This window comes from Mustela nivalis (genome assembly GCF_964662115.1).
Source record: "Mustela nivalis genome assembly, chromosome: 6".
In the NCBI taxonomy this organism is placed as follows: domain Eukaryota; kingdom Metazoa; phylum Chordata; class Mammalia; order Carnivora; family Mustelidae; genus Mustela; species Mustela nivalis.
This window is the reverse complement of record NC_139025.1, coordinates 30,510,568-30,535,957: the sequence shown is the minus strand read 5'-3', so window position 1 is coordinate 30,535,957 and position 25,390 is coordinate 30,510,568. Positions and strand designations below refer to the sequence as shown.

General features: G+C 37.0%; 1 protein-coding gene across 4 annotated transcripts in view; it reads left to right on the top strand.

The window, feature by feature from the left end:
* Positions 1 to 25,390, top strand: part of TRIP11 (thyroid hormone receptor interactor 11) — a 64,269-nt gene that overhangs the window by 30,636 nt on the left and 8,243 nt on the right. For all 4 annotated transcript variants that reach the window (XM_082733942.1, XM_082733941.1, XM_082733943.1 and 1 more), the window contains 8 exons: positions 748 to 888; positions 2,107 to 2,300; positions 5,611 to 5,774; positions 6,891 to 6,994; positions 11,281 to 11,380; positions 23,528 to 23,609; positions 24,427 to 24,541; positions 25,021 to 25,137. In XM_082733942.1, the coding sequence (XP_082590068.1) occupies positions 748 to 888; positions 2,107 to 2,300; positions 5,611 to 5,774; positions 6,891 to 6,994; positions 11,281 to 11,380; positions 23,528 to 23,609; positions 24,427 to 24,541; positions 25,021 to 25,137 (1,017 nt within the window). The remainder of the gene's footprint in view (positions 1 to 747; positions 889 to 2,106; positions 2,301 to 5,610; positions 5,775 to 6,890; positions 6,995 to 11,280; positions 11,381 to 23,527; positions 23,610 to 24,426; positions 24,542 to 25,020; positions 25,138 to 25,390) is intronic.

Sequence of the window (25,390 nt, the reverse complement as noted above, 5' to 3'; positions counted from 1 at the left end):
CCTTAGAGGAACCTGGAGGTTTCTCCCCTAAATTACTAGATCTTTCTAAACACTTTTAGCAGCAGGTTAATTTAAATAGAAAAAAAAAGACTTTAGTAGCAATTAATATTTTTCTTTAGAAAACAGAAGTGTTGAAATGACTTCCCTATCTTTTCCTTGCCAGTGACTTGCACTTTCTGAGGAACAGTTGTGCATGCCTGATGAAGGAATGTGCACACACACAGCTCTCTCTCATACTCTTTTGATTGATTTTGGGATCTGTGAATATTTTGTTGTATAGAGTAAATTTGAAGAGATTGTGTCTTTTGAATTCTTTTGAAAACTTTTCTGATAACTTTTTCTTCCAGAATAGTTTGATTGCTTTGAAAAAGTTGTAAACATTATAGAGTTCCCTTATGCCTCACACCCAGTTTCCCTTGTTTGTTAACATCTCAGATTACTATGATGCATTTGTAACAGCTAATTCACCAATATTGATGTATTAACTGAAGTTCCTACTTTATTTGCCTTTTTTTTTTTACTAAAAAAATGACCACATGTCTTCTTTCTGTTCAGGGTGCCATTCAGGATAACACATTGTATTTAGTTGTCATGTCTCCTTAGGCTTCTCTAGACTGACAGTTTCTCAGACTCTGTTTTTGATGACCTTGATATGGTTAACTATATCTCAAAATTAATTATTTAATGAAGAAAGTGTGTCTTTTTAAAATGTATTTTTCTTAAGCTCAACTTATTTCTTTCCAAAAGGGCAAGACTGGAGAGTTAAATCAGCTTTTAAATGCAGTTAAGTCAATGCAGGAGAAGACAGTTAAGTTTCAACAGGAGAGAGACCAGGTCATGTTGGCCCTGAAACAGAAACAAATGGAAAACAGTACTTTACAGAATGAGGTATGCTTTTACTCTAAAGAAATTGATTGAAGCAATAAGCTCAGTAATCATTAAGAAAACTAGAACGATTTATCAAAATTAATTTCTCTATTAGGGGATTTTTTTTCTCTCTTCCTCTGATGTGTTATATTGTAGGATTTTGATCTCCAGGGGTATATATTATTTGTTTTCAAAGGTAAAAACTATGGCATATCTTGAGTATTAAAAAAAAATTTCCCACTGATGCAGTCACTGTAGAAACAGGTATGCAGATTCCCCCCCAAAAATTAACCATAGAAATAACTTACACTCCAATAGTCCATTACTGAGTATTTACTCCCCCAAAATGAAAACACTAAATCAGAAAGGTAACCTGCACCCTTATGCTGGTTGCACATTATTTACAATAGCTAAGATAGGGAAGCAACCCAAGTGTCCATTGATAGATGAACAGATAAAGAAGGGGGTATAAATGGAATATTTCTCAGCCATAAAAAGAAATGAGATCTTGCTGTTTGCAACAACATGGATGGACCTAGAGGGTACATTATCCTAAGTGAAGTAAGTCATACAGAGAAAGGAAAGTACTGTATGATTTCACTTATGTAGAATCTAAAAAAACAGTGAAACAGAGACAGAATCATAAACAAACTGGGAACAAACTGGTCATTGAGGGAGGGGTTGGGTTTAGGGAGGATGGGCAAAATAGGTCAAGGGGATTTAGAAGTGAAAATTTCTAGTTATAAATTAAGTCAAATGGCTGAAAAATACGTCAGAAGTAATAGAATCAGTAATATTGTAATAATGTCTGATGACAGATGACAACTGCATGTACCTTGGGAGCAGAGTGTAACATGTAGAGTTGTTGAATCACTGTTTTGTATACTTGAAACTAGTATAACCTTGTCTTCAGCTTAAGAAAAAATCTCACCTGTGATCTATGAAAAAATGAGATTTTTCACTGAAAAAGTGATGTATCAAAAAGGCATATACTTGGTAGAATTCCATTTTTCATTAAAAGCCGCAGGGAATGAGCTCTTAGAAAATAAAACTTCCAGATGAAAGGTCAAGTTGACTTTCGGTGACTTTTTTCTAATATAAATACATCTTGCAATATAAGAAATTAGTGTGTAATTAATATACTTCAATAATGGGCAAAAGATTTGATAAGAGAGTGTCTTGTAGAGGGGAAAGGGGAACATTTTATAGAAAAAAAATAAAGAGGTGTTCTCTGCCTAGGTTCAACATTTACGTGACAAAGAAATACGGTTAAACCAGGAGCTAGAGAGATTGCGTAACCATCTTTTAGAATCAGAGGATTCTTACACCCGAGAAGCTTTGGCTGCAGAAGATAGAGAGGCCAAACTGAGAAAGAAAGTTACAGTGTTGGAGGAAAAGCTAGTTTCATCTTCTAATGCAATGGAAAATGCAAGGTAACTTTTCCCTGTTTTTAGCACTCACATTAGTTGAACCCTCCTTGAGTGTCAGAATCAGAAAATGTTTTTCCTGGCTTACCTCATTTTACTCTTAAGAAATTCATTCTCTCCAAATGATAGATGAAGATACTGAAGGTAGAGAGGGTTAGTAAGCTACCCAAGGTCAGACCCAGAGTATGTTTGTGGGTTTCACGTTTGGGTCTGTAACTCTTGATACCAGATCTGGCATTCATATAGCTCTAACTGAATCTTTCTTCTTCTTTTTTTAAAAAATAATTTTATTTACATATTATTTTTTTTAATCATAAGTGTACTAGCTCTCTCTGAATCTTAACTACTATCCTAGATAATTGCCTCTCATTGTTTTAAGAGTTTAGACTTAAATTCTGACTGATTTTTTTTTTCTGACAGATTTTAATTAGCTTTGTCACGCTCCCAAAGAACTAATTTGACTTATGTGATTTTACTCTTGATTAAATGATCTAAGGTTGAATAAGGTTTGGATATTAGAAGGGAGCAAGTAAAGGAAGTAGCACAGTGAAGTCAGCGTGAATTTACTCCTAGTTTGTTAAAACTTTTAAATTATTAGATCCCTGCTTACATATTTTTATTTTATTTTATTTTTACTAGAGTAGTAGTTTATTATAAAAGGCTTTAACTAGGAGCAGCAGTTGGAGGAGATATGTAGGGCAAGGCATGGGGTAGGGGTGCACAACTTCCAGCTCCCTCCCAGCAAGCAGCTGCCCCCATAGCTTTCAGTGCTCATGAGACCAGAAGCTTTCCAGATGTTCTCGTTGTGAGGTTTTATGGAGAGTTCATTGTAGAAATATGATTGACTCCCTACTTATATAATTTAAAATTTTATTTCTCTCAATAAAATGTGTATTCTTGGGATGCCAGTGTCCTGGAATTGAACCCCACATCAGGCTCCTGCTCAGCGGGGAACCTGCTTCTCCCTCTCCCTCTGCTGCTCTCTCTGTTTGTGCTCTCTCTCTCTCACACACATAAATAAAATCTTTTTTAAAAATAAGGTATTTTCTTCTCTTTATACCCTTTTTATTATAAAAACCTATTTGCACTTCAGGAAAATTACAGTCTTTTCTTCGAATTTTTGGTTTTTTATTTTCTCTAATTAAAATAGTTTCTGGGCTCTCTGCACCCTCATTAGACTTATTTTGCACTATCACCTACATCCAGCCAGACCATCATCTTCATTCCTTTCACAGAGCTACTCTTTTCCTATTTCTCCTTTTTCCATGCTTTTCTTTAAGATTTACTTATTAGCAGTGAATGCCTGTGGGGGGCACACACGTGAGCAGGGAGGAGGGTGGGAGAGAAAAATCTACAGGAGACTCCCCGCAGAGCCTGATGTGGGACTTGATCTCATGACCCTGAGTTCATGACTTGAGCCAAAATCTAGAGGTGGATGCTTAACCACTGACTGAACCACTGAGTCACCCTGTCTTCTGCCTTTTCCTTTCATATTCTTCTGCCTTGAGTGGGCCTGATTCCTAACAGTTTTTCTATTAGTCCCACCTTCTTCAAATAGCATTTCCTTTGTAAAGAATGCTTTAGTTAGAATCCCGCTCCTCAAATTCAAAACTAAACCCTGGTGTGATGTTTTTCTTTTGAATCTGCTTAATCCTTTGTTTGAGTCTTTGGTAGCGCACTTACATTTTACTTTAGGGTACGTAAGTAATTGTTGACCCATCTTATATCTTACAGCTTCTCCCATCCAGTGAAATATAAGGCCACTGGGAGTGGGCGTGATGCCATTTATTTATTTATTTAACATTTTAGTCATTTATTTGACAGAGAGCACAAGCAGGGAAAAGAAAGGCAGAGGAAAAGAGAGAAGCAGACTCCCTGTGCATCAGGGAGCCTGACACACGGCTTGATCCCAGGACCTTGGGATCATGACCTGAGCCAAAGGCAGACACTTAACCGACTGAGCCATTCAGGTGTTCTGATGCCATTTATTTTGTACCCTTCCCACAGCATATCTTCTTACATAGTGTTAATAGATGTGCAGTAATATTTTTGAATGAGTGACTCAGATCTACAAGTCAGATTATCGTGTTTTGAGCCCTTAATTAGCTGTAGTAATCCTTGGTGTTTATTAACTTTTTGAGTGACATCCTAGCTCATTTCATCCTTGCAATGACCTGTTCCATGGCATGCCAACCAGCAAAGTTGTATAAAATCCAGGAACACTTGAGGGCAGAGTTGTCTCCTGATTATCAATTTACTGCTTTTCCCACAAGAGGGTGCTGTTGGGTAACTTTCCTCAGAGTGCAGGGTGCTTAAAGAGCTTGAATGGACTGCTCCTGAATAAGAATTTATTAACTGGATATTAAAAACCCAGGAAAGACTATTGCAATATTTTGTTTGTAATCATTATACATTAAGGAGGTACATCAATGATATAATCCTGGGTCAGTAAATCTCTAGCCTATCCCTGATTTATTATTTGGGGCAGGTATAGGGGTTATTATATTGAATGTAAAGAGAAAGAAAGATGATAGTGAAAAATAATTAGTAATTAGAGCATGTTGTCAATGGATAGCCTTTGAAGACTTGGGAGTTCACCATAGTTGCAAGTGTCAAAAGCCAAGAAAGTTTCAAAATCCATTGCTTATTGGGTTGGAAGCTGGACAAAATGACTTCCAAGGTCCTTGCAACTTACAGTTTTTTGAAAAATTACATCTTAGAGTTTTAGCCTGAGAACAGAATGTTGCAGGCTGTTTGTAAATTTTTATTATACTGATATTTCTTGTTTAGTTCAGCTTTTAATCTTTAAAATGACAGCCATTTGTTCAAAGTCATTTTCATGGGAAGAATGAATTAACAAAAGAGGGAGAATGAAGATCGAACTCTTTAAGTTTCTTTGAAATCTAATGTGAATGCAATGAAATGTAAGGAAGGTCAAATTCATAGAGTCAGAAGGTAGAACAGTGCTTGCTGGGAGAAAGGGTACTGCTTAATGGATATGGAGCTTCCCCTTGGGAGGATGAAGTTCTGGAGATGGATGGTGGTGATGCCTGTACAGCATTGTGAATGTTACGTATATATTTACACAATTTTAAAAATGTAGGGAGGAGATTTCATCTTGTTAAAGTAATAGAAACAGTTGGACTTTTATTCTTTGGTGGGTGCGGGCAGAGAGAGAGAGAATCTTAAGCAAGCTCCGTGACACAGGGCATGATCTCACAACCCTGAGATATTACCTGAGCCAAAAGCAAAAGTCGGACAGCTTAACTGACTGAGCCATCCAGGCACCCCTGACTTTTATTCTTTTTGTTGGAAGCCATCAGGCCAGTTTGCAGGTGGAGTCACTGCAGGAGCAATTGAATGTGGTCTCCAAGCAAAGGGACGAAACCACACTGCAGCTTTCTGTCTCTCGGGAACAAGTAAAGCAGTACGCTCTGTCACTCTCCAACCTCCAGATGGTACTGGAGCATTTCCAGCAGGGTGAGTTGTGCAGTCGGCCTTCCAGGGAAGAAAAATTATTGTGTTATTGGGAATTCGGGCTTATTTCAGTGCTATTTTGAAATAGGCACAGGGAAATCTTTGAAAGGTTACCCCACTTGTAGGAGGAAAAGTGAAGTTGCCCTCAAAAAGTTAACATAGACTCCTTTTACAGTTAAGATTAGAGAATGCGACGTAAGAATTATTAAAGATATGTTTTAGTATCATATCATGACCAATGAAGGTGAGAATTGGGGAAGGATAAGGATAACATAGGAAACATAGGAAGGATGGTCACGTGATAAAGAGGGGACCATGTAGGAGCAATACTTGAGTTTTGAGATATAGGTCAAAGGTTGAATCTACTTCATAGAGTTAATCATCAGTAATTACTGTCCTTTGAAAATAGTGACTGACTTGTTCTTAGCTGTTCATATCCCTTGAGGTAACTACATTTCTAGTCCCGGTGGAAAATATTTCTCTGAAGACATAGTACCAATCACCAGAGAGGAGTATTCCTCTGATAACCAAGTACACTTTTTCACATCTACCTCCCACCCTCCCATTTACCTCCTTTAGATCATTCATTTCCCCCTTTGTTTATAATGATTGGCAGTGAATTTACTACTGGTAGGGGCAGGTGATGGGGGATATGAGGGTCAAGAAGTAACAGGCGTTACAGTTTTGTGCTGAAGCAAAACTTTGAATTTGTATGTATGTTGATCTTCAGGCTTACTCATGGTTGAAATCTTGAATTTTAAGATAAGAATTCTCAAGGTCCATTGTACCTAATACTTTATAGAATGGGCAGGTGTACAAAGTAACATGGCCTTAGGGAAGGCTTTACCGAAGTGGAGTTACTTGAATGGAGTTCTGAAGGGAGGGAAGAGTTTGCATGATGATGAACAAAGTGGAGAAGGGTTTAGGCAGAGGAAACCAATCTCTTTAATTCCAGCTCACATGATCTAAGGCAGAGGAAACTAATCTCTTTAATTCCTCCTCACATGATCACATGATTTTCTTGCTGAGAGATTTGAATTGTTAAAATTTCAAGAGGTATAAAATTCTAATTTTATCACAAAATTGCAGAATACTAATGTAACTTTATTTTCTCTTTAGAGGAAAAAGCTATGTATTCTGCTGAACTAGAAAAGCACAAACAGCTTGTAGCTGAATGGAAGAAAAAGGCAGAAAATCTGGAAGGAAAACTAATGTCATTACAGGTTGGTCAAAATAATTTTCTCTTGTAAATATTATTCATGAACAATTAACTTGTTGAATCTGTATCTTGAAGAAATAATTTCCTAAACGATTTTAGTAAATACTGTTTGGTACTTGTTATCCTATGCTGGGATCCAGTGGTGAACAAGATTTCAGGACTTTCCCCGTGTGGCTTATAGTTTAGACACAACAAATATTAGATGATGGGAAATTTTAATTCTTTAGCACAGATGGGTATTTTTCTCTTTTCAGCAAGATATATCAGGCACTCTATTTCACATGGATTAGAATAATATATATAATAATCCTTTATATCTTTTTCTTTTGTGGTATAATCCTTTAAATACCATAGTCCTTTAAAGTATCCTTCTTTGGATGTTCCCCGGGTGGCTCAGTCGGTTAAGCGGCTGCCTTCAGCTCAGGTCACGATCCCAGAGACCTGGGATTGAGCCCTACATCTTCCTCTGCCTGCTCGGCCTGCTGCTGCTCCTGCTTGTGCTCTCTCCCTCTGACAAATAAATAAATAAAATCTTTAAAAAAAAAAAAAAAAAAAAACAAAACTTTGTTATAGTTCATATGTAGAATTTTATAAAATATAAACATATATTTTAAAAAATATACAAATATATATTATATATAAAATATATATTTACATAATATATAATAATATAAAATGTAAAATATAGAAAATATAAATATATCAAATATAAATAAAATGAATCCCCATGAAGAGATATGACATGAAAGTAACTTGCTTTTGAATTAGGATAAACTTTTCTAAGTTATAAGTAGACTTTGTTGATACCTGATGGAAAGTAATAAAATTTGTTTATCTGTCATTAATTTGAATATGCTGTTCAGCCGTGTTTAATATTCCTAATAAAAGAAGACATATTTCCTTTAAAGTTTTGAAATTTTTATTAAATATTGAATAGCTGCAAAATAGTATTTAGATAATACATATAAAATAATAGCAGTCCTGCAGCTACTTTCGTACTTGCCCACCCAGTATAAGAAGAATGTCATCCTTAGAAGTCCTGACGTGCCCTCCATATCTCATCCCCTTCTTGTGTTTTAAGATTTTATTTATTTATCAGAGAGAGAGAGCGCGAGTGCGTGCGCCCATGAGTGGGGGGGAGGGGCAGAGGGAGAAGCAAACTTCCCACTGAGCACGGAGCCAGCCCAACATGAGGCCCAATCCCAGGGCCCTGGGATCATGACCTGAGCTGAAGGCAGACGCTTAACCAGCTGAGCCACGCAGGCGCACTCTCATCCCCTTCTTATCATTTCATAGAGATCCAGTCTAGAATGTTATATTTATCACCCCTTGTTTTTCTTTATGGTTTTATCACATGTATTTGAATCTCCAAAAGATACATTGTATGGTTTTATATAACTTTGAGCTCTTTGTAAATGGAATTTTGAAATTAATGTAAATTTAATAATTCTCCTAAAACTTGCTTTTTTTTTCCACCTAATATTATATTCATGAGTTTTAATTGTGTCACTGTGTGTTGTTATATGTGCATGGCTTATTACTTTCATCACTGTATTTATTGCATGAATGTATAATTTATTTACTTATTTTACTGATAGAAGACCTTGCCATTGTTTGCTATACAAACAATGTGGTTCTGAACTCCCTTGTTTACATCTCCTGGTGCACATGTTCGGAAGTTTCTTCCAGGCATGTATCTTAATCGGAATTGTAGAGTCCTGAGATATATATGGGCACTTTCAACTTTATTCAGTGATGGCAAGTTATTTCATAGCAGTAGTGCTAGTGTTCTCCTACCATTGGTGTGTAAGAGTTCTTGGTCTGCATCCTTGGCAATACTTGGCCTTAGTAGAATTTTTAAGTTTTTGCCACTGTAGTGGGAAGGGCTATCATCTATGGTCTTAATTTGCATTTGTCTGACTGTTAACAAGATTAAACATCTTTTAATATGTTTATTGACCATTTATGCTTACTTTCTGGTCAGCTCTTTAATATGTTTTAAAAGATACTTTATCTAACACTTTTAGTTGTTTCCAGTAGGTCTAGAGTATGTCGTCTGCCATACTGTTAGAAGTCCAGATCTTTTTTTTAAGCTAGCTTTATTTTTAATTTAAGATATAGCATATACTTAGAAAACAAAATCAAAAGAAACTAAGAGGGAATTAGTAAAAATAAAAGCTGGAATTGGTGAAATAAAACCCAAACAAATGGTAGAAAGAATAATGAAGTCTAAATGTTAATTTTAGAAAAAAATCTTAGTGTAGTTTTGAAATTTAATAATTACTTAAATAGAAATACTGTGACTGGGGCATCTGGGTGACTCAATCATTGGGCATCGGCCTTCGGCTCCGGTCATGATCCCAGGGTGCTGGGATCAAGCCCCGCATCGCTATTCCTGATCGGCAGGAGGCCTGCTTCTCCCTCTCCCACTCCCCCTCCTTGTGTTCACTCCCTCACTGTCTCCCTCTTTCTCTGTCAAATAAATAAATAAAGTCTTAAAAAAAAATAATAAATACTGTGAGGTTTAAAAAAAATTATTTGAAGATTTATTTAAATTTCTTTTATACTAAATTTAGTTTTGTGGATTTTGAATATTAAAAGTTTTATTTAAAATGTTTTGTTTCAGTTCCTTTGTGTATCAGTTAGGGTTCAACCTGAGAAGCAAAACCTATAGGGAGGGGGTATTGTGTACACACACACACACATCTATGAGATTTATTATAAGGAATTGGCAGTGCGATCATGGGGGTTGATAGTCAAAATCTGAAGATCCCACCACAGGCATAGGCCAGAATGGTTCTCCACAGATGGTCAGGAAAGAAAATCAGAAGCAGGATATACGACTCAGTGGGAGGGGCTGAAGTTACAGTCCGGCAGGAATTTTTTCTTTTTCTGGGGAAGGCTCATCCTTGCTTTCCAGGACTTTTAACTAGCGCAGCCCCAACCCTGATTATTCATGCCTTCCTTAAATTCAGCTGATTAGGTGCTTTGATTACATTTGTAAAGTACCTTCACAGTAACATCTAGATAGTGGTTGATGAGGTAACTTGGGACTGTAGCCTAAGATGACACATCAAAAAAACTGTCACTTTGCTTCAGGATGGTAAAATTTGACCTAAAATTTACATGGGTGAATACACAAAAATAGCCAAGAAGATTGAAAGGACAACAGTGAGGAGCGTCTTGCTACTAAAGATCAAAAGAGAGCCATTAATCAACAGCATATTGACTAGTCAGACAGAAGGAGAATCCAGAAACAGAGTGTAAGATGTATTTGAGAATTTAAAACCAAATCCTAAACTAATTTCAGTTTAATGAAAAAAGGTTAGATTATCTAATAAATGGTGTTGCCACAGCTGGCTGTCTATATGGGAGAAAACAAGATTGGATCCCTTATACCATATGCAACAATAAATTCCAATTGTACTAAAGCTCAGATTCTCACCTGGGAGTGTTGCTGGAAAACGGGGCTATTTTTGCTCATTACAGTGACAGGAGATAGTGGGCAGGGCCAGGAATGCCAAAATCACACCCATTGAGAAACCCTGTTGGAAAGATTTAAATGTTAAAAACAAAACAAAAAACCTTGCCAGAAAATCTGGAAGAGTGCATTTAGAGTCTGGGGGCAGGGAGGAGCCTACCCAAGACTGAAACTCAAGAAACTGTGAAAACAGAGGGAGGACATGTTTGTATGCAATTTAAATAATTTTACATGGCAGTAGGTATCCTGCAGTCAATAGACAAATGGCAGATCTGGCAAATAATACTTGTAGCACTGATGACAAAGGGTTCACGTCTACTCTACAAGGTACCCTCAGAAACAGACAAGAGAAAGCTCATTAGACAAGGCAGGCAAATTTTCACAGAAATCAGCTCTAGCTGTCCTGTAAACAGGACAAGGACAAATTCATTAGTAGTGAGGGAAATAAAAATTAATTAGTACTAATGAAATGTCATTTTATACCATCAGACTTGCAAAAATTAAAAAGACCATTTGTTGTATTTCTTGACCTTTTTGTAGTGTTTATGCTCTTATTACTGTCCTTTTTAGAAAAACTTTTGTAACCATATCTTAAGTAGCATCCTCTTTTTTATTTAGTTCTGAGGAAGACAGTATTGTGCTGTAAAGTGTGGGCTCTGTCTTGGATACTCACCCTGTGAACTTGCAGGAGGTCACAGAGGCACCGCTTCATCAGCTGAATGGAGGAGGGTGGACTGACTTTGGCTTCCAGCTATGTAGTTTATGAGGTGGTTTTTGTATGTACTTTTTAATGGACTTTTCTTCCTTAGGAGCGTTTTGATGAAGCAAATGCTGCATTGGATTCAGCATCAAGACTTACAGAACAGTTAGATTTAAAAGAAGAAAAAATTGAAGAACTTAAAAAACAAAGTAGGTGTTTCTTTATCATTTTTTGCCCGTATAACACCCGTGTTTCTGAATCAGATGTAGTCTTCCCCCTTGCGTCCATGCGGTTGAGTGAGACCAATTTCCACTGAGTGTGACTTCCATTTCTTTGTCCCATGACCAGCTTGCTTCAATTTTAATACGGTCCTAGTGAAACCAGAGTCGAAAGTTGGCCCTGGCTGTCCACTTAGTTTTCCTGTATTAGGAAGCAAGCCAGGTGTTGGTTGTCACTCTGTAGACCGTCACTGGGAAGCGATTTTACTGACCCAACTTTTTATGGTTAGGACTTCTCTCTGATCATTCTGTGTTCATCCATGGGATGTATTAGAACAATATTCTCAAGAAAAAAAGTAACTTCTTATGGAATGAATGTCTGAGTATAACTAGGTTTTTATGATGATAGATGGTGCTTTATATCTAGGCACTCACTATGTAATTGTGTGGTGCTTGTAAGATATAAGCCTTGCCACTTTCCTAAGGTGAGTGCTCTGCTTAGCATTTTCCATTGGGTCTCAAGTAATCAGGTGATTCATAATGCTTTGTTAAATCTAACAGCTAAGATTGCATGTCTCTGTTTAATCTCTGATTTAAGGGTCTGTGGAAGTTGAGCTCTTCTAGAGCTGCATTCAGTAGGTAATGATTTAAGGTGATCATGGAATCATGATACTTTTGGGTATCTGGGTTTGGCACAGGCAGTAGTTAAGGAATTAAGAAGTGCCACTTAACATAAAATAGAAATTAGAAATAGGCAAAATTAGGAGGTGGCACAGCAGAGATGCTGTCAGATGAAAGAAACAGTGACTTGGACACTAGGAAGGCATACAAGCAGAATTCACTGAAGCCTGGGTACCAGCAGATGAGCCAGAGGAAGTCGTCCTACCTCTAACAGCAGATAGCAGATGAGAGATTTTAGGACTACGAAAAACAATAAGCTTCATCATGTGAGGTAGGTATCCTCAAGGTACCTTGATTCTGAGCAGATTACTGCTCTTACTTTGTCAGGCTTGGCCAGCCTTGGAACTCTCAGCGGGGGCCAGAAATGGGCAGCAAGGAAACAGTTACATACTGAGTATTGTGGGTGTTTTATGTAACATATACTGCATTGTATTTAGTTTTCTCTTATTTACTCTTTACAAGCATTTCTAGAGTAGGTGATTAAGAGTTTCATTTTATAAGTCAATGAAACTGAGATTTGAGCTCTGATCTTCTTACCCTTGACCAAAGCTCATGATGTTTCCATGTTACTTTATTTTGTCCTGTCAGAAGAATGGTTATTTATAGTGTGGCTTGTATTTTGTTTTGTGTATCTTCATCCCCTTTAAAGATAGGGCAGCATCATTTATATTGTGCCCTAAATGTTGATATGGTTGCTCTTATTGGGAGGCCATATTTATTGGGAAAATGCCAGAGCATTATACTATAGCATTATCTGCAGACACATGGCCAGCTCAGAGAAGATGCACTGGTTACCCAAGAAGTAGCGAGAGAATTGACAGCTTAGGGTAGCGCTGCACTAATGGAGGTGAACAGGCAGTGTTGTGAGCCAACTCATTGGTCCTGTGACACCCCAATGCATTGTGGCATGCTGCTGAATAATGTTTAAGGCCACATCCCTTTTTAGGTATCTACCTGAGTCATTTCCGGTAGATGATGCTAAGATAAAAAAATGCCGTAACTTACTGTACTTGGTAAATTATTTTCAGACTCCCTGTACTCCTTAGGATTTGTTCAGGCACTCATTTAAACCCCCAGGAATAGACTGTTTCAGAGTTAGATTGTATCTGACAGGGCTTAGGTGGCTTAGGTCCCTATTGATATAAAAAACGACAATTGCCATTCAGTGTAAATGTATGGAAACTTCGGACTCATTATGTGGGGTGTATATTAGCTACAGGGAGCTCTGATTATGCTTACACAACTGGTGTTTGAGAGGACAGGCAAGAGGCCAGTGTTTCACAGACAGGAAGGGGAGTGAGGAGATCATTCTGTTGTGTCTTTAAGTCATTCTTGCCATTTACATTCTTTTCTCCTCTTTACAATGTTTTCTTTTATTACCTCAGTGCTTAATATTGCTTTTATATCTGTAAACACAAATGTGATTTTATTTTCCCAAAGCTGCACTCTTGATTTGATAATATAAATAAACCTTGATTGGCTTGTTTCAAAAGAATCACTGTATATTTTCTTTCATAGATCATTAAGTACTTTAAATGCTGATTGATGTTGTAACACTGTACTTTATTTTTAACACGAAACTTGGCCAGACAGCAAAAATATTTGCCAGGAGAAACAGTTTTGAAAAAGACAGATTGGCTTTTGTTGCAAGAAAGTACCTAGAGACTTAAATTGTAGAAGCAAAGTATTGTTTTATTTCTAAGCATCTGCAGACTGATGATTAGTTGATATGCAGTTTCAACATTTAAACAATATTGGGAAGCTTACTTTAAAAGTGGTATTTTATTCAAAATACTTGTTATGCTCTTGCTACTGGAGATGAGAAGATTCATTGTGGTCAAACGTATGAAAAGGGAGCCATTACATACAACACCAACATTAAAACAGTACATCGTTGATGATTTTGGTATTCTTAGTGAGTACATAATTGTGTATGTACTTGGAACTGTAGTTCTAGGTTCAGGTATTTACAGGCCTTGTATGAAAAAACATGAAGATACCTTATCAGGCATTAAGTAATTAATGAGAACCAGCTAGTTGGCCTCACACTAGATGCTGTGTGAGACCCTAGCTAGTAACATGTGGCCTAAGTCCCGCATAGGTTCACAGTGTAAGATAGTGGTTCACAGCAGTGGTCATGAGACATGCATATTTAACTCTCTAAGAATCTCTTTGAGTGTCAGGGGCATGCCATTGAAGAAAGGAACTTGAGCAGAGCCCTATACTAGTAGAAGATTTCACCCCTAAAATATAAGAACTTCTGTCTCTCTTCCCCCCATAACCTCCTTTTCCCATAAAATAATAATGAAAGGTAACCCTAAGATCCTGTAGGTGCTATATTTTAGTAATGTGTCTGGTAGAAAAAATATTGCTTTCCTTCCTTCTAGAAATTACTCTTGCATCATTTTACCCGAAAGCATTTTTGTTCAATATGGTTCCAAAGACTCACTTCACACACCATCCTGTATTACTGATTTTTAAACTTAAGATGCTAGTCCTCTGTGAAGCAGGTAGGAGGACAGAATCTTTCTTTTCACTGTTTTGAATTGGTCAGAGTTCAAAATTTCCGTGGAATTGTCATTCATGGAAAAATACACACCTGTGGAATCCTAGAGTACTGCCGAACCATTTAAAGATGCATCTTTAAATCTGGCCATCTCTATGGCCAGATCTGACATTTTACTTCTTTGACTTCTTGTTCCCTACCATCATCTTTGAGATGAATTCCTGCTTAAAGGAAAATGATTAGATAAAATTGAAATGGCACAAAATAGTTCTCATTTTGATTTTGTGATACACAAAAATATGTTTACATAAAAAATACAAATTTAGATTCTAGCATTGTGAGTATCTTTTGGTATGTATGCCAGTATAGAGCTGCACCTTGAAGGGTCTCGTAACTGATTTTTGTTTTGTTTTGTTTATGTTGTTAGTTTTTAAAGACTATCTTTTAGAGCAGTTTTAGGTTTGTAACAAAGTTGAGAGGGAGGTACAGACATTTCCCATATAACTCTTTCTTCCTATTTTTAACATCACTTACCAGAATTACCAGAATGGTGCCTTTTTTTTTTTTTTTTTTTTTTTTTTAAACCAAGGCTGAACCCAGTGTGATATATCATCTCGCCCAAAGTCCACGGTTTACCTTAGGGTTTACTCTCAGTGTTATATATTTTGTGGGTTTGGGCAAATGTATAAGTAACTACAACATTATTATAGTATCATGCAGAGTTTTTTTTTTTTTTTAAGATTTTATTTTTATATGAAAGAGTGTGAGTGAGAGAGAGAGCATGAGGAGAGTGAGCGGGAGAAGCAAACTCCCCTGCTGAGCAGGGAGCCTGATGCCAGGCTCGATCTCAGGACCTCTCAGGATCATGACCTGAGCCAAAGGCAGACGCTTAACTGACTGAACCACTCAGGTGCCCCTCATGCAGAGTATTTTTACTGCCCTAAAAATCCTGTGTTCCTTCTATTCATCTTTTCCCCCACCCACCTCCACCCTCACCTCTGGAAACTACTGATCTTTTCACTGTCTTCATAGTTTGCCTTTTCCAGAACATCATAGAGTTGGAATCAGACAGTATGGAGTTTTTCTGGAGTAGTTTCTCTCCCTTCATAATACGCATTTAAGGTCCTACTCTGTCTTTTCATGGCTTATTAGCTCAGTTCTTTGTAGTGTTGAGTAACATTCTCCTGTCTGGATGGACCACAGTTCATCCATTCATCTGCTGAGGACTTCTTGTTGGCATCCAAGTTTTGGCAGTTACAAGGAAAGCTCCTGTAAACACATGTGTGCAGGTTTTTGTGTGGACATAAGTTTTCAACTCCTTGGTGTCAATACCAAAGAGTGCAATTGCTGGAACATATGGTAGTTTTGCAAGAAAGTGCCCAACTGTCTTTGAGATCCCATTTTGTATTTCCACCAACGATGCAGGAGTGTCCCAGACACTCACCCCCACAGCATTTGCTGGTGCCAGCGCTCCAGTGCGGCCTTCTCATAGGTGTGTAGTGATAGCTTGTTTTAATTTGCATTTCCCTGATGACATATCATGCGGAACATCTTTTCATATTCGTATTTGCTATCCATGTATCTTTTTTTAGTGAGGTTAAGATTTTTGGCCCATTTTTTTTTTTAATGTTTTTAAAGACATTTTGGTGACTACTTTTAAAAAGTCTATAAGTTGAGAATGGAAAATTTCCTTACAGTGTTTTGTTTTGTTTTGTTTTGTTGATGAAAATCTGGAAGAATGTATAAAAATAAGCCCCAGTAAAGCTGGTATAATATGAAGCATAAAAATATGTTTTAAAACTACAAATATAAAAGAGGTTTAAACTGTTTTCATGGAACTACCTTTATGGTTGCTAGATGGTGGAGTTTTTATTTTAAATAAAGACATTCCGTTTTCCAGGACATGATTTATACAAGAAAACATATAATGTCCTGTTGAACATAAGCCAAATACATTCCCAGACGCTTTGTTACCCAAACCTTTTGAGGGATTTCTTTATAGATGTTTTTGGCAGAAGTGGTGATTTTAGAGGAAACATATAAGAAATACCAGATGCAGTTTTCTGAATTGCCATAAATGGTTAAAAAATTATTTGTGATGATATAAACATCTGGGTATAGTAGACAATGCCAGGACTTTAGTTAAGAAGAAAGTTTGTATCAATTAGGTGAATAACAGCCCTTTTAAACATAATGGTTATATTTTAAATGTGTGTTCTATTAATTCTTCTAAATACAAAGGAAAAAATAAATTATGTAGAGATGTTTTGAGTTAATATGTTTTGTGTATTTTCCCTCATATGGACAGAGTAATTCAGAACATAAATCATTTATTCTTTTTGTCTTGTGTTCTGTTCTTCCCAGATACTCTCCCTTCCTAGAGAAAAATCATTTTTTCATTTAGTTATCAAAAATGCATTGTTTCCTGCTATGTCTGCAACACTGAAGTAGGCACTGAAAATACAGAGATCGGGGACTGGTACTTCCCGGAGGTTTAGAGTCCGACTAGAAGGGGAAGATTACATGTAATCATATACGTACAACCAGTTGTTTCAAAAGGAAGGGACCATCCATTCTCCTTGGTTATGGTGATATGAAGGGTAGAGAAGGCTAGTGAATGGTATACTTGACCCCACTTGAGCTATGAATTAGGTACAGCTAAGCAGGTGGAGAGTTTGGAGAAGAGTATTCTAGATTTAGGGAGGAATTCATATGAATCTATGCAGCTTAATCTGAAACTGGCTGAAGATCTGGTGGACTGGTCATAACCAAAGGAGAGGCGGTCATGGAAGTGAATTATTATGTGGAAAAAAGAAACTATAAGGATGGATCGCAAACACAAATTATTAAACTGGGGCTGAGGAAATAATACAAAAGAACAAATAGGACCAAGCAGAGAGAGTGATGAATTGGAGATTTTCTGAGGGAGGCCAGCAAATTCTCGGCTCCACCCGACTGTTGCAATGCGGGCCTGTGGGCCCAATGTTGCCAAATCTCCAGAGCTTTCAAGAGACCCTGGAAATGTAGACTTTTATGTGAAATATTCCAATTTTTTAATGCAATACCAAATTTAAAACACCCTGTGTGGGCTGAAAAAAACATTTCTTTGGGCCACAGTAGCCTGTGCTATTTGCAACAGGGAGCTTTCAGAAATGAGTTGGTTTCACCCATAAGCTTAGAGAGCCTTTTGTCATTATTTTCTACAGTGATGATGATATTCAGTAAGTGTCAGAATTATTATAATGGCTTTACTTTTCTCTGACAAAAATTCCAGCCCTTTCTTTTGGGATATGGCTGTTCTGTGTGAACCTTTTAAAATTAAATATATAATTTGATCCACAGTATTCAGTCTTCTAAAAAAAGTTTTGTTTCAGTATGGAAAAGCACAGTATAGATTATCTGAATTCATACTAAAGGATTGAGGGAGGCAGGTAGAGAGGGAAAATAAATTTGATCTGGTTACATTAAAAATATTTGTATAAGACCTGCTGTAAATGCCCGTAGTCACTCTAATTTTATATTTACAAATAACCCAAGAGACCTCAATGTTGCTATTTTCTTTTTTAAGATTTTATTTATTTGACAGAGATATCACAAGTAGACAGAGAGGCAGGCATAGAGAGAGAGAGAGAGAGAGGAGAAAGCAGGCTTCCCCTCCGAGCAGAGAGCCTGATGCAGGGCTCGATCCCAGGACCCTGGGACCATGGCCTGAGCCGAAGGCAGAGGCTTTAACCCCTGGAGCCACCCAGGCACCCCAATGTTGCTTTATTCATGGAGTCACAGATCTGACCTAGTGAAGTTCAAATTAATGAGTTTATATTGTATTAATAAAGTCTTTTCATGTGATGTCATTGCTAGGAAGTGGAATTTCAAAAATTACTTTCGCTCATCAATTAATAATTACAGTTACGAATGAGAAAGCATTCACCATGTACTCTAGGCCTTAAAATTCTATTACACGGTTGAAAAGAATTGAGTTAAAAGACAAAGCAGATGCCAGTATGTCTTAACTTCAAATGTTAAATATAAGATGCCTTTAAAGAGTATTCTTTGGGAGCACGTGGGTGGCTCAGTGGGTTGGGCCTCTGCCTTCAGCTCGGGTCGTGGTCTTGGGGTCCTGGGATCGAGCCCTGCGTCAGGTTCTCCGCTCGGCGGGGTGCCTGCTTCTCCCTCTCCCTCTGCCTGCCTCTCTGCCTACTTGTGCTTTCTTTCTCTGTCAAATAAATAAGTGGAATCTTTAAAAAAAAATTATTTGGTGTTTATAAAGAAGTTGATCTTGTAGAAGTTGAAATTCTGTGATAAAAAGATCATCTAATTTCTAAACCTTGTTTTGATTATATTTAATTATATAAAGACGCTAAATTTCTTTATATTAGATTTAATGTATTAAGATTCATGTTGATTTTTTAGATAGCTAGTGCAGATAAGACACTAGACCCAGTTAATTTACCAACATATCTATAAATGAAATCATCTTTCTAACTTCTTTTCTTCCTTCTCTTGGCTTCTTGGTTAATAAAGAGGACAAGACAAAATGGAGGCAGAATTATCAGTGTTAATATTAACTCAAGTGATAGCATAATTGTATTGGTCAGGGGTAGGTTAAAAAGTGAATTCTTTAGTTATTTTAAGAAATCAGATGAGTGAGTACTAACGCTTAATATAGCACTTCACTGTTTAGAAAAGTCGCATTTAATCAGTAGATTCAAAATCCTTGGAGATTAAGCATGCATATTTTACAAAATAGGCAACAGCATCTGGCCCTGGTGAGAGGACCGTGATTCATATGCAGGTCTTCTGACCCTCAAGTCCTGTTCCAATCACCTTTCTTTTCTCTGTCAGATGACTGTTAAATAAATCTGACTTGAGTCTTGTCCAAGGGAGCTAAGTCATGCAACAGCCAGATGACTTTGTAAGGAGTGTGACTTAATTTTACGATGTGCTCTAAAGACAGTATTATAGTGCAGTGTTACTAATCACAAATAAAATGTAAAGTTATGATGGACTTATTTGTTATAGTCAGTATGTTTCATGTTCAGTTTTGATTTTAAATCACATGGTGAGGACCACGGTGTCCTCTCGAGGCATTATGGAGAAGAGGCTGTCATATGGCAGGCTTTAGGATGGCGTATATTTAGGGTAACCCTTCCCCTAAACTAGACTAAATCTCAGTTGCTTTATTGCTCAACTTTAAAGCATATCCCCCTGCCTTTTATTTTCTTTTTTTAACTTCCAGAGAATTATTTTGGCATGTTAGATTATTTCACAGGGATATTATATTTGGCTAAAAATGCATTTCTGAATAACCGTTATTTTGTCTGCCCATATAAATACAGTTCTGATTTCAAATTGTGGTTTGAATTAGTGTTCGGTTTTTGTGGAGAAATATTCAGAATCTCTGATGGGAGGAAAATCAGGGTGCCTAGAGAAAAAGAGAAGTCCATAGGGACCTTCGAAGTCAGAATTTGACTTTCTTTTCTAAGCCTTTCCTAGTTAGTACCATTCTTCCAAGCCTTCCCTCCAAATTCTGAGGGTTTTTTTGTAGACTTTAATATCAGAATGTGTTTAAACTACTACTTGAATTTGAAACAGCCCTCTGCATGCCTTCAGGGATATGCAGAGTTATCAGTTTTCTATCACATTAGTTTAGGACTAACTTGTATTCTGATGAGTTTAAGAAATTTTTACCCTATTATTTTGGCCATTAGGATGTTTTGATCTTACCTTTCAGAACAGAGATTTTAATCAAAATTATACTGATACTAATGAATTTCATCAAGAAAATATCTTCGACTTGAACTTTATTTATTTTATTTTTTTTAAGATTTTATTTATTTGACAGAGAGAGAACATAGGCAGGGGGAGCAGGAGAGGGAGAAGCAGGCTCCTCGCTGAGCAGGGAGCCCGATGCAGGGCTCGGGAGCTTAGGGTTGCGCCCTGAACCAAAGGCAGATGCTTAACCGACTGAGCCATCCAGGTGCCCCAACTTAATTTTTATTAAAGATTTATTTATTTATTTTGTGTGAGAGAGAAGAGAGGGGGGAATGGCGGGGGTGGGGGCAAAGTGAGAGAATCTCAAGCAAACCCCCTGCTGAGTGCAGAGCCTGATGCTGGACTTTGTCCCACCATCCCAGGATCATGACCTGAGCCAAAATCTAGAGTCAGATGCTTAACTGACTGAGCAACCCAGGTGCCCCTTGATTTGAACTTTAATAAGATAGATTTTTTTTTTTTTTTAGAATTTTTTTTATTTATTTGTCAGAGAGAGAGAAGGAGAGAGAGCAAGCACAGGCAGACAGAATGGCAGGCAGAGGCAGAGGGAGAAGCAGGCTCCCTGCAGAGCAAGGGGCCCGATGTGGGACTTGATCCCAGGACGCTGGGATCATGACCTGAGATGAAGGCAGCTGCTTAACCAACTGAGCCACCCAGGCATCCCAAGATAGATTTCTTGATCTGTTTTTATAGAGAAAAATTAAGCTCTTCTAGATTATTTTATTAAAATTTTAATCAGAGCAAAATCAACTCTTTGCTCTGTCAATTATACTCTGAAGATGTCTATCATTCAGTTTTATCTTTCTTTTTTAAATAAGAGACAGTATATTATAGTGGTTACATTCTGGTTATGCTCCAAAGCAGTGCTATCCAATAAAAATATAATGCAAGCCACATGTTTAGTAGCCATGTTAAAGCAATTGAAGTTAATCTTAGTCACATTTTATATAGCTCAGAATATTATTATTTTAATATATAATCAATATAAAAAATCATTAATTTGGGAAGAAAGTAAATGGAGATCTGAGAGGAAGGGAAAGTGGAGGTAAATTTGACCTCTGTTCCTCTGCTACCTTTCCATGGTGTGGGAGGATGAAACAGAAGACTCTGCCCATTGTTACTCTGGCTCTTCCTGTAGTCCATGAGTAGGATGGTTAATTGAGAACATCGACAAGAGATTAATTTACTTGCTGTTCTTCCTCCGAATAGTTGAGAATTCTACGTACATTCAGAATGTAGTAATAGAAAGGGCCCAGATAGCAGCATGTGTTCATAGTATATACGTGCATGTTAAGAATCTAAAATGTCTTTTACTGACTCAGATTTTATAGTAATCTTGTTTTCTCTCTCTCTCTCTCTCTTTAATGTCCAAGCTTAAATTCCTTACTGGAAAGACAGGAAAGGAAACGTTTGTAGTAGATTTTCCGAACACAAACCTTGCTTTTATAATATGGTTATGGCAACCATCTCTATTTTGGTAAAGTTAGCCTATAAATGAATTACATTTTGCAATTCAGATTTTTGCAATCTAGAAGAACCACAAGCCATTGCAAACCGTTAAACTGGACATTTTTGTATATACGTTTAGTACTTTAACAGAATAGTAGGCATTGTGCAAGGGGGACCTGGCTAATCTGTAGGGTTCCGAGAAAACTTTGAGGAAGTGACCTAAGAACTTAGATGTGAAGGTGAATAGGAGTTAATAAGTGTCCTGATGGAAAAGAGCTTTTCAGGTAAAAGAAAAAACATATGCAGAAGTCTTGTAGTAGGAATTGAGAGTCCAGAAATAAACCATATATGTCTGATCAGTTGGTTTTCAACAAAGGTGCCAAAAGAAGAGTTTTTTTTCAAAACGTGGTGCTGCAACAGCTGGGTGTCTTACATGCCCAAGAACAAAACTGATCCCTTCCCTTATACTGTGTGTGTAAATTAACTCAAAATGTATCATAGACCTGCATTTTAGAGTTATATTTATAAAAAAATCTTAGAAGAACACACAGGAATAGATCTTTGTGATGTTGAATGTGACTCTGAAAACATAGGTAACAAAAGAAAAAAGTTGATCTTCATCAAAATTAAAAACTTGTACTTCAAAGGATAACATCAGGAAAGCAAAATGACAACCCAGGAATGGGAGAAAATATTTGTGAGTCCTGTATCTGACAAGGGGACTTGTATCCAGCTACCACCAGTAAAATGCAGCATAATTCAAAGTCAGTTTTGTGGAAAGAGGTCAGAGTCTAGTGTTTGGATTGGAGTATTTCTTGATTTGAGAAGTAGAGCTCTGCTGCAGAGCAATCTCTTCTCTTCTTTCAGAACCAAATTTGTAATCTAGCTTGGATAAGCATTTACTTCAGCTCAAATTATCCATTTCTGAGGTGACAGGTACCAAAACTCCATGGGTCTGGCTGAGAGTTCCTTTGTCTGGGAATAGTTGGCCCTATGGCATGGTCGGATTTATGAACAGGGTATCTCCTGTTGTAATTCTAGACTGTGCCTGTAACACTGCTTGGATTCCAGCTGTTCCAACAAGATTTTACAGATTTTGCTGCTTCTTTAAATAAGAATTATAAAATGAAGTAGTCCAACATTCTTCTGAATTAATCATAAAAGTTACAGTTATCTTGATTAGTATGTTAGAACCAGTGATCTGAATTGGGTTTTACAACCTGTATACCTCAGAATACTTTGTCCTCTGAGCTGCATCCGGAGCCATGCTCTTAGTTATATTAAATACTCTTCTTTGCTCACCAAAAACCAGAGTCCAGCCAGGAAAATGGAAAAAGGAAAATCTAAAATTGTCCTTTCCATTTCTCCCCCATTAAAGAGAGGCTCTGGAAATGTTTTATGCAAGGAAGCAGTGGTGAAAAATCTCTTTTTTGCTTTTAAGTTTCTGAAGAGAATGAAAACCTGTTTTTGGTGTTTAAATTTTCTGTTAAAGAATTGAATACTTTATTGGGGATAAACTGTGAATAAAAGCGTACTCTGGCTGTTGGGTAATTTCTATACCAGAAAGCAGTTCCTGAACCAAAGAAGAGATGGAAGTCATTAAATATTACTAATTAGAGTAAGTGTACATATTCAAAATTTGAGGTGAAGATGTTATAAGTCTCATTGTATATTCATCCAGGCTATTTTAATCAGTTAATGATTATTTTTATTCACATGTTTTAAAACAGATGAACTCCGACAAGAAATGCTGGATGATGTACAAAAGAAATTGATGAACTTAGTAAACAGTACAGAAGGAAAAGTGGACAAGTATGCTCTTTTTAACTTTTATGTATTTTATGGAGACTACCTTTACAGGAAAAACAGCGGCTACATGTAGATGTTTATATGCGATTAAGTTTTTAAAAGCCTTTTCTTGTGTGGTGATGAGATGTAGGTCGTTTTCATGAGGAGTCTGTAGAATAACTTCTCTCGATTTTTTAAATGGATTTTTCCCAGCTCAAATTCTTTTTCTTAAAACCATACGGAAGAATTAAAATATCACCATGCTAGGAAGTACCTGAAATAAAAACTTTTATTCTTAGCAGTCTTTCTAGCTCCCTCTTGCTGTCCTTCAATAACGTACCTTGCTTCAGTGTATTAGGTCTGGAACCTAGGTGTATATGTAACATATCATTAATATTTTAAAGACTTAGATATTACTAGCAAATTTGTAATAAATGTGAATGGGGAACTGTGAGCATACTTGTGGTGAAGGACGAGTGCTCTCCTCACCATTCGAGGCGAGGAGGGAGACATCAGGAGTGTCTTAAGGCAGAAGCCAGACAGACACTGAGTGTCACTGAGCACTGTCTCAGGTGGTCGATTCGATGGGAGAAAATGAGTGGGCGATAACTGATGTTGTAAAAGGTACGCGTTTTTAGATTGTTTGAAATGTCTTTGTTTAAAGTTGTCAAGAGGTTTTCTTTTTAAGTATTCCAAAATATTTTGTTGTTTAGTGTTTTTTGGTAACTTTTTAAAGTATAATTAAATACCTATATATTTAATGTTTATTGTGGTTTACACTAAATACGGGAGTAACTGGGATAACCGTTGAGTTAGCCTGAGCTGTTCTTTATTTTCACAGAGTCCTAATGAGAAACCTCTTCATCGGACATTTCCACACACCCAAACATCAGCGCCACGAGGTGCTACGGTTAATGGGAAGCATCCTGGGTATCCAGAGGGAGGAAATGGAGCAGGTAACTAAACGATGGAAAGCCATCCTGAATGTGTTTATAACTCAACTATGGCATCCCATAAAATTGTCTCCTTTTACTCTATATTATACAGCTTTTCCATTTTCTTAGTAAAGTGGAAATGGACCAGTTCATACTGGTGAGGAATATGGATATAGTGACTGTGGATATGGATATACGGATATGTATCTTCATATAGTGAAGAGGTGGATTTGTTCAACTTGTGTAATACTAGCTTTGTCACTTATAAACCACCTCTCCTATCAAAATGCTGACATTTGGAGACATGACAGTCTTCAACTCTGATTTAGTGCTTGGGATGACATTTTATTGTATTTATAGCCTCTCTCAGTAGGAGACATTTACTAGGAATTGGGCTTGAAAAGCATAGTGTGCTACCACTGAAATCAAGTAAAAGTAGTTCTTATTTTTTTTCTTTGCTTGTATTGATAATATTTTCCTGTTTTAAAATAATCTTTCAGTTGCTTCACGAAGGTCAAGGTGGTGTTACCAGGTGGATGACTGGGTGGCTTGGAGGAGGATCAAAAAGTGTCCCCAACACGCCTCTGAGACCAAATCAACAATCTGTGCTTAATAGCGTAAGAGACAGTTTTATTCTTGCCCCAAATAGGAGTGGTGAAATGTTTGTGCGTCACATGCATTTGCAAAAATCAGATTTCTTTTTTAGATTTTTTTTTTATTATATAGCCCTTTTATTTTGGGGTTGTGGAAACTGAGATCCAGAGAGGTGATTATCTTAAGGATAATAAGCCCGTTTATTAATTAATTACAGTGCAATATATTTATTTATTTATTAACATTTATTTATTTATTTATTTGAAAGAGAAATCA